The sequence below is a fragment of the Vigna angularis genome, chromosome 6, assembly GCF_016808095.1.
Source record: "Vigna angularis cultivar LongXiaoDou No.4 chromosome 6, ASM1680809v1, whole genome shotgun sequence".
Classification (NCBI taxonomy): Eukaryota; Viridiplantae; Streptophyta; class Magnoliopsida; order Fabales; family Fabaceae; genus Vigna; species Vigna angularis.
Genome location: NC_068975.1, coordinates 29,740,467 through 29,750,600, shown reverse-complemented (window position 1 = coordinate 29,750,600; position 10,134 = coordinate 29,740,467). Strand labels below are relative to the sequence as shown.

At 31.5% G+C, this 10,134-nt stretch overlaps 1 protein-coding gene across 1 annotated transcript; it reads left to right on the top strand.

Moving 5' to 3' along the window:
• Positions 1–1,763: 1,763 nt before the first annotated feature.
• LOC108340906 (2-succinylbenzoate--CoA ligase, chloroplastic/peroxisomal) lies at positions 1,764–9,188 on the top strand. Its single transcript, XM_017578470.2, has 10 exons — positions 1,764–2,019; positions 3,240–3,312; positions 3,896–4,061; positions 4,165–4,263; positions 5,080–5,177; positions 5,513–5,706; positions 6,017–6,144; positions 7,419–7,804; positions 8,474–8,679; positions 8,762–9,188. The coding sequence occupies exons 1-10, from the start codon at positions 1,820–1,822 to the stop codon at positions 8,889–8,891; spliced, it is 1,680 nt and encodes a 559-aa protein (XP_017433959.1). The 5' UTR covers positions 1,764–1,819; the 3' UTR covers positions 8,892–9,188.
• Positions 9,189–10,134: the final 946 nt, after the last annotated feature.

The window sequence follows — 10,134 nt, the reverse complement described above, 5'->3', positions numbered from 1 at the left end:
AATGTCTTTTTACTTTATTATCCATATTATTATTATTATTATTATTATTATTATTATTATTATTATTAAACATGTAAAATTAACATCTAGAATAAGAAAAAAGTGTTAACATAAATTTCTTTTATATTTATATAAAGCTTAAGATGTATTTTTCATATATATTTTTGGTAAATATAAACACCAATTAAAAGAAAAGAATGAAAAGTTTTACCACAACAAACTGAAATGTGTTTATCTACCTATAAGTAAAAAATAATTAAACTAGTAAACCGATTTAACTTATGTTGAAAAATGTCAAGCCAAATTAGATGAGTCAGGTAAGAATGAATGTTAACATGCAAGGTCGAAAAGTATCTAATAAAGTTTAAAAAAACATGACAAAAAAAAAGATTCTGTACATAACCTATTTAACCATGATTAATGTCTATCCTTAAATAGCAACTAAAGGTAAAAACTTTTTACAAATAATATAAACAGACAACTATCATCCTAAAGTATAAATCACTCATTATTATTAATTTGTTGTTGATAAGACTAGGCAAAAATTTCAAATACTTTCTTAACCTATTAAATCACAATAAACGTCTAAAACTAAAAAATTTATCTAGATAGCAACTAAACTAATATTAATAACAACGTATGCGGAGCCGAGTATATCATAAACGGACTTCTTTCATTTTTTATCCTTTATGTGGGTTTCCTTTCATCTTATTTTTGGTGTTGTCTTCTATGGATTGATGGTGGTATGTTTACATAAAATTCTCTAATGTTAAAGTAAATCATATGTATAATAAAAAAATGTTATAAATATAAATATAAATTATTTATCTTGATAAATATACTATTTATAATATAATTGTGAATTTATGAACTTTCATCTTGATCTATCCATTTACCTAATGAATAAGTAGAGAAATGCAAATTATGTTAAACTAAATAGTGCAGCTTGTGAACGGACTCGTTAAGGTCACCTTATGATCGAATTGATAATAATCGACTTGTAATCATATAAGAAAAAAGGATAATGATATATATTTTGACAATATTTTTTTGACAATATTTTAACATCATCCCTCAGTTCATATTGATGTTTATGATTATTATTATTGATTGTGAAGTAATTTTGGATTAATCACAAAATGACACGTAAATAATGTTAAAATATTGTTAAAAAAATATTATTAAAGTATGATTAGTTCAAACAGACCTATGACTGGACTCGTAATAACCAACTTGTGACCTAACAATACCAGAGCGTGTAATACAAAAGTAAAAAAGTTCATTATTATTAATTACTAATATTTTTGTACATTATGTTAACCACTGTTCCAAAAACACCGAGTTTTCAGCTACACGAAACTAACAAATAGATATATAATGTTTATAGAAAGAATACAAGATAAATAGAATTTATAGAAAGAAAACCAAAATTTTCCTTAAATCAGTAAATGATTACATGTATAGGTTCTATAACTTGCCTCTACATATTCAACAACGTTCTAAAAAGTATGAAAAGAAAACATAATATATGTATATAAATAATTCTATTTAGTTTTAAATAGTTCATATAAAATAATGTTTTTGTTATAAGAAATCGTGATGAGAAATTCTACGCGACAATGGTCGTAATGATACAAAGAATGGATAATAGAGAAATTTAGAATGTACCAATAGAAAAGTGACACATGGTGATGTTGAGGATAGCATTTGAGAAATTTGTTAGGGGACTGGAAAGAAAAGGTGCATGAACGTGAAACACCGTTTTCTAACTTCAACTAACATATACGTACAAACATGTTTCAGACATAACACATTTTTCATGGCTAACTATTGTCATCCTCATATCTGCCAATGTCTGAGTCGCTTGCTTGGCTTCGGGCGACATTTTCCGGTCACTGTCACCGGAAACCGCCGTAAAACTGGCCAACAGTTGGTTGAGGAAGTGTTGTCTTTGGCCCAAGGCCTACTCCACCTTGGACTCTCACCTGGTCACGTGGTTGCCATCTCTGCTTACAATAGGTACCCTTTTCTTTGCTCCCTCACTCATAATTTCTCTCTCCCATTTTCTTTACTACCTCAGAAGTGCAAAGACTGCATCAGTTTTGAATTTCTACAACTCTTTTAGGAGAATCTCTCGTTTTCCTCAGTGTTAATTTGATGTTGCATATGCTAGCGTTAGTGGTTAATCATTAATTACGTTCAGTTTCCTCGAACAAATTTTCAAGTTGGAAAGTTACAATTGAAAAAAAATATATAGTTGGAAAGACTCTCTTGTGTGATGAATTTTAGTAAAATATTTGACTTTCTTCTTCAGCTTAAGTCAAGTCATACCAAACTTGGAACATACTAATGAACGTATTTGCGTAGTCTGTAATGAAATTAAACTAATTTCTATTAAAAGGGTGTGATGTATGGAACTTGTTGGATTACTTTTGAGGGGAAACACTGGATATTCTGTACCAATAAAAGGTGAGCAAACTTATATTAAACATCACAACTGACAAGTTTGTAAGTCATTCTAATGGTATATATAGTTCATCTTACTTATTTCAATCTAATATGAACTTCCAAGTCACACTTGAATTCGTGATAGAATTTTATATAGTTTCTTGTTTTGGACCAAGCACAGCACTTGTGATTTTGTTTTGTTCTCGTTTCAATTTGACTCTTTGGCCCCCTCTTTGTGGTTTGTGTTGAGAATTGGTGATGATGATGACATGGGCACTAGCTTTTCCTTATTAAGGTCAAACAATGCAATAACTTTACTAAGAAATGTCTACAGATCCAAATACATATTTTCGTACTTATGTTGACATTTTTTTTCATCGTTATCATGTAAATTAATTGTCGTCTTGATCCTGGAAACAAATAGGAGCCCACTTATTTAATGAGACCGTTATAATATTTCACTTAAAAATGAAACAACCTTAAAAAAAATCGATGAGTGTGTTGCTTCTTTTCCTCGTTTACAACTGAATGTAGTCGAGCAAGATATACATACATTACGAACTGTTTTACCTTCATTGTTAATGCAAAGATTCTAGGTGTTTTAAAATATTATATTTGTTATTTGTGTTGTTTTTTAGGGCTTATGAGAGGCCTAGGAGGCAGTAGTTCCCTTGCAACAACAATAAGGATTGATCTTTGTTGTATAATCTATAAACACGTTATCCTACCCTATGAAATGTCTAGTTATGGTTAATTGACTTTTGTCGATGATAGTAGAGTTTTTTTTTCAGTGATAGGTATCTGGAATGGCTATTAGCCGTTGCATTTGTTGGAGGAATAGCTGCTCCTCTGAACTATAGATGGGTGAGTAAATATTCTGTATACTTATTTGCCTAGCTTTGACTTGTGTGCTACTCTTTCACTTTTTTCCAAAAGAAAAAAAAAAACCTGGGTATTATCTTGAAACCATCTTGATGCCAATATGGTATTTCAGAGCAATGTTCAACTCAACTTTTTATGGTTCATTACTAGCTCACCTTAAAAGTTAACATGTTTTCAGCCTTGTACTGGTTGTTATTTTTTTCCCTTATTGGGAAAAATATGCTTTTAGTCTACATACTTTCAGTCAAACATGGTCACGGTTCCTATACTTCATATGGGCAAAAGTCTGGTCCTCAAACTTGAAAGCATATGTGAATTTAGCCGTGTGTTCAAAACAATTCACCATGTTTTTTAGACTAAGAAAGACTAAATTCACATAATTTTAAAAATTGAGGACTATATTCATCAATGTGAAAATGTAGAGACTGACTGACCACATTTGACTAAAAGTACAAGAACTAAAAATGTATTTTTCCGTTATTTTATCTGCACTTTCTTCTCTCATAATCTGTTTCATATACCAATCATATAAAGTCATGCTTTAAAACAATTTTCTTTGCTGCAGAGTTTTGAAGAGGCAAGATTAGCTTTGGCTGCAGTGAAGCCAGTGTTACTAGTGACTGACGAGAGCAGTTCCACATGGTACTCAAAACTCCAGCAAAATGATATTCCATCTCTGAAGTGGCATATTTTGTTGGATTCCGCTTCTTTAGATTTTACAAAGTGGAATGGTAGGAATATTACTGGGTGCTTAGTCACCATTGTGAAAAATATATATGAAACCTTTTTTCACTTGAATGATCTTTATAACTTACTAATTTTACTGCCTTGCAGTGTTAACTCCAGAAATGATTAAGAGGCATCCTGTAAAGGTTGAACCATTTGACTACTCATGGGCACCTGAAGGCACTGTCATAATATGCTTTACTTCAGGTTCAAGATTCTCACTCAGATGCTTTTCCTCAGGACTCCAATTGATCGTGGTTTGGGGGTTAGTGGAGAAGTAAGGGGGCAGGGAATTTAGTGGTGACTGGAATGGAATACCAAGAGTCCAGGACCATTTATAAGAAATTTAGGATGAAAACTGTTGCTAGATAGGAAGATTTTGGTTGCAGAGGTGACATTGCAAATAAAATCCGTGTTATTTGGAATAAATCAAGTAGTTGTTAAGCTACATAAAAGAAAATAGAAAATAAACTTTCCACAGAAGGCAATTATTTCTGCATTATCTGAAAGTAAATATGTGGATGAACTAACTCACTAACAAACTGCAAGTTAGGTTGAATAATTTGCCCTGTCAAATGACTTATAGAAATGGATTTCATACATGATTGATGAAAATAACTATTGTGTATTCCATACCGGTTCCATCTGCAAAATAGAAGCTTGTTTAACTAAGTGGAAATGATTTTTTAGATTGATTTACCTGCAATCTTTGAATACGGGCACTGGAGCGGATTCTTTGAGGTACAAAGTGAAAAAGAGCAGTAAGATTTGTAGTTATTGGAAATATTTCTTTTCATACTCCTGAAATCAATTTTTAGTTCACTTTTAGGAGTTTGAAAAGAAATATTCAATCAATATTTCCAAAATTATTATTTACATGTTAGTTGCAGATAAGTAGAAGTTTGACGTGACTTTTTAGTAGTAGTGTATGTGTTACTGCTTAAATATTATTCTAGGGATGTTAAATTCTGATCAAATATATCTTCTTCTTGTCTCCTGAAATTGTTGTATTCCTGACTCTAGGAACTACGGGAAAGCCTAAGGGAGTCACTCTAAGTCATGGAGCTTTGATCATACAATCCTTAGCCAAGATTGCCATAGTTGGCTACAATGAGAATGATGTATGCCTTCCCGTGTTACAACGAGACTGTTAATATTATGATTTTGAATTTGGCTTCTCTAAAGTGAGAAAAGATAAAGTAAGTAATTTCAATCATTGGTGAGAAAATCAATGATTGATAACATGAATAATTTGTTATGTATGTGCACATAATATTGATTGTTAATTTTCTCATCAACGACTGAGATTTCTCACTGTACACCCCAAAGCAAGTTACTTGTTTTAGAGGATCTGGATCCTAAGATTTTACATATATGCAAGATACATCGTAAATCCAGCTGAAACAGCTGAAGGATGATTAAGTTTTCCATGTTAATGGCATTTGTTCTATTACAGGTCTATCTGCATACTGCTCCGTTATGCCATATTGGTGGCTTGTCATCGGCCATGACCATGCTTATGGTTGGAGGTTGTCATGTCCTGATGCCAAAGTTTGATGCAGAATCAGCTGTTGGTGCCATAGAGCAATATGCAGTGACATCTTTTATCACAGTTCCTGCAATAATGGCCAGTCTGATTTCTGTAATTAGGTATATTCCAGTGTCAATAGGGACAAAACTTGTCCTTTTTTGAAACAAAGATTATCACAAAGTAAATATTGCTAAATTAGTATTGCAATCTTTTAACCTACAGTAAAAGGAAATTATATTTCAGCTGCTCAAGATAAATGTTCTAAAGATGTCAGGTTTTATGGATCAAACTCTCTTTCATCCTCTAATATGCTAGGAATTCTTCTTCATAAATGTTATGTTATCTTCTTACCTTAGAAGCCAAGTATAAGAGTTTATGAATACATTTTTTCAACTTTTTCAATCTAGATTTGTTTTGATAATTTTTTAGGCCCAAAGAGATTTGGAAAGGAGGTGAAACTGTCAAGAAAATACTTAATGGGGGTGGAAGCCTCTCACATGAGCTCATCAAGGACAGTAGCATATTCTTTCACAAAGCTAAGCTTATTTCAGCTTATGGTACATCTTTGTTATCCCTATGTTGGCTAGAAGAAACTTTATTGTGTAATTTTAGATGGTAAAAACTTGCATACGAAATTGAAGTTGTATTAACGTACTTTTGCATGTGAGTGCTTTTAGGTTGATAGATTTTTTACTCTTGAAAATATGAATAAGAAAATCTGTGCAGCTAGGAGAAGAAAAATATATAAGTAAACAATCTAGAGAGTGAGAGATGATACAAAATTAAGGGAGAAGAAGGAAAAAGAAAGATAAGAACTGAGAAGAAATTGCAAAATATTTAGCCAACTATCATACCATGATTAGAACAAGTAATTTCCAGCAGGATCTGTGAAACAAATTGAATACACACTTCAAGTAATCAATTTAACAGCGGAACAGTCAAATAAACCATATTAGAAACCAAAATCTATAATATACTTAGTTCCATATTAAAAGATTATACCAAGGTACTGCATATTGAAAGCCCCATTAATTTGGACCAATGTGCCAAGATACTAAAATCCTTTGCAGATGTTTCCAGTGCTTAATGTTTTATTTTTATTAACATCCCAGTTTATTATATGTAGCTTTAAAAGTGTATGGTAAAACAGAAACCTGGTCCTGCCAATAAGTATATATATTTTTTCAAGGAATTTCATTTAAAGCCATTTAAAGTTTATCTCCTACATAGTCACCAGAAATTTGGCCGTATCCTAGTTTGATCATCTTCCTAATTCCAGCTGCTTTATTACATATCCGAAAGCCGTTGATTCATTATTTACCTATCTAGCTGGGCTAATAGATACTCGGGATATTTGTTCTACTGCAAAAAACACGATGAAGGAATGGCATCCCCAAATCTGTATCTATGAAATTACTGGTTTGATTTAGTAGGCTGGAGAACATTATCTTAACCAAAGTAAAAGACAAGCCCACAAACAGTTAAGTCTACCTTGAAGAACGTGTGCTTCTGTTTCTTTACTATGACAAGATCAAAAGTTTCACTTTTCTCCGTTATATATATATATATATATATATATATATATATATATATATATATATATATATATATATATATATATATATATATATATATATATATATATATATATATATATATTATCAGTATATGTTTACTCAATACAGCATACCAAATGACAAAAATTTATAATGTATGATGTGATGGCCACTGAAATTTGACATTTTTTAAATTTCTCTATGTTCTCTTGTGTATAATAGATGGAAATTCACTATTCTGGTCTTATAGCCTTTGTCTGTTTCATTTATCAAAGGAATGACAGAGACCTGCTCTTCATTGACATTCCTGGTGCTGTATGATCCAGTGGATGAAAAGACAACCATGTCCCTTCAAACATTTGGTGTGGCAGGATCCAAGTTTATTCAGCAGCCACAAGGTGTCTGTGTTGGCAAGCCTGCACCCCATGTAGAACTGAAGATAAGTGCAGATGCTTCTGGTCTAATTGGAAGAATTCTAACAAGAGGACCACATATAATGCTTAGGTATTGGGAAACTCACACAAATCCAGTAAGCCCGAACAATGAAGTCTGGCTTGACACAGGTGATATTGGATCAATTGATCATTATGGTAACTTGTGGCTTCTTGGTCGAACAAATGGTCGAATCAAGAGTGGTGGGGAGAACATTTACCCTGAAGAGGTAATAGAAGTGTCACCTAATTTTGTTGCCTTATCATAAAAAACAAACTTAAACCAAAAGAATAAGCTGTTAAAATAATAAGAAAAGGTTCATGACACTTACCTTGCGATGTCATTGTTTCTTAGTTAATTGGAATCTATTAGAATGCTTCTATATAAATTAAACAAGAACATGGAATCTTCCTCCTCTTCTTTCTTAGATTTTGACTATCAGGACAAAAAGTCTCTTGTGTACTTAAAGAAATGAAATAAGACCAACCTTTTCATGAAGGGTTATAATAGTTTATTCATTTCCATTCATGAAAATGTCGTATTTATTCAAACTATATCCTTTCAATGGTTTCACTCATCACATATCCATTCAACTAAGGCTATAAAATTCCAAGTACGTTCATTGAGAAATGTCTAACATTCATTTATCAAAAGCAGGATATTAGAATATCCATGCAACCAATGTTTAAATAAACCAATGGTACGTCTAAAATAAAATTTCAGACTTAGTACAAGTAGTGTAAGAAGAATAATTATAAATAATGTGAAACATTTCTGCTTTACATGTTCAGAAGTTCATCAAGTCTTGCTTCTTTTGTTCTGTCAAATGCTTGTCTTTACTTTATTTATGGTATTTACAACTCAATGGAAGAGTGAACATATTATTTGTTTGAAGTAGGTTGAGGCAATTCTACTACAGCATCCAGGGATTACAAATGTTGTTGTTGTGGGAATCCCAGATGCTCACCTAACAGAGATGGTAGCAGCATGTATCCAACTTAGAGAAAATTGGCAATGGTCAGAGCAATTGACTGTTTCAGATGAAGAGTTTAACCTATCCAGAAAGAATCTCCAGCTATATTGTATAGAAAATCATTTAAGCAGGTACTTCTCCAAAATCCACGTTTGTAATAGAATAGTTTGGTTGAGGGAAGCAAGTGATGATTTCTTTTTATTCTCTTTTCAGGTTTAAGATACCAAAAATGTTTATTTCATGGAAAAAGCCATTTCCACTGACTACAACAGGGAAAATAAGAAGAGATCAAGTCAGAAAGGAAGTTATGTCTCAGCTACGATCTTTACATAGTAATCTTTGAACATATCATGCCTCCAATACCCCTTAAACCACCCCATGCTTCTGATGAGAATTTTGACCAATCCATTCAATTCACTCATCAACTTAAGTACAATTTTGTATCTCTTTTATTGTTGTATCACACATTCTTACGGTTAGAAATCCAAGTGTGAGTCCAAGTCTCACATTGGATAGAATTGAGAAAGTAGAGCAGTATATAAAGATGAAAGACTCATTAACCTATTGCCTTAAGATTTTGGGTAAAAAGTGGTGTTGATCCCTTATATAGTTGGCTCAAATGTTATTGGTGTTTGTGTAACTCACGGGGAACTTCCTCCTGGATAGACTCAACACTTACTTCTTGAAAATCATGTCTTCTTTCTATACTAAAATGTGTATGATTCAATTCAATTTTAACAAAATATGTACTAGTTATTATATTTCTGAGTTTAATTTTGTGATGTGATAAATTTTAAAACAAAGTAGTGAAAGATTAAACAAAATAAGATGGTTGTGAAAAAATACTTGATATGCAATCTTTTGATCTAGACCACAACTATAGATTTTGGGTAAAGAGTGGTGTTGATCCCTTATATAGTTGGCTCAAATGTTATTGGTGTTTGTGTAACTCACCAGGAACTTCCTCCTCGATAGACTCAACACTTACTTCTTGAAAATCATGTCTTCTTTCTATACTAAAATGTGTATGATTCAATTCAATTTTAACAAAATATGTACTAGTTATTATATTTCTGAGTTTAATTTTGTGATGTGATAAATTTTAAAACAAAGTAGTGAAAGATTAAACAAAATAAGATGGTTGTGAAAAAATACTTGATATGCAATCTTTTGATCTGGACCACAACTATAGTTGAAGTAATTGTGTGACTTGATCTATGCACTTTTCACATGCAAATAAAAACTAATAGAAGCGTTTAGTTTCTGTTCTCAGATAAGTGAAAGAACAAAATTAACTAAAGAAATTTTAAATTTGATGATATTTAAATGTGAAGTTCCATCCAATTATTAGTTGCTATTTTGAAAGGATATAATCACTGCAAACAATACATTTAATGGACTTCAAAATTTAGAGTTGACTTTAATACCAATGCGTTAATGTTAAAAGTTACACCAATTATAAACTCTGGCTACAAATGTTAACCTTAATATATATATATATATATATATATATATATATATATATATATATATATATATATATATATATTCTTATTAAAGTTGGATAGTGAACACCTACTCATCCA

What these genes read in the sequence shown, in the direction of transcription:
- LOC108340906 (XM_017578470.2), top strand. Translation starts at nt 1,820, where the DNA reads ATGGCTAACTATTGTCATCCTCATATCTGCCAATGTCTGAGTCGCTTG. An exon ending in AGATTTTACAAAGTGGAATG is followed by an intron (nt 4,062 to 4,164) that starts GTAGGAATATTA and finishes ACTGCCTTGCAG; the next exon opens with TGTTAACTCCAGAAATGATT. An exon ending in TAAGCTTATTTCAGCTTATG is followed by an intron (nt 6,145 to 7,418) that starts GTACATCTTTGT and finishes CATTTATCAAAG; the next exon opens with GAATGACAGAGACCTGCTCT.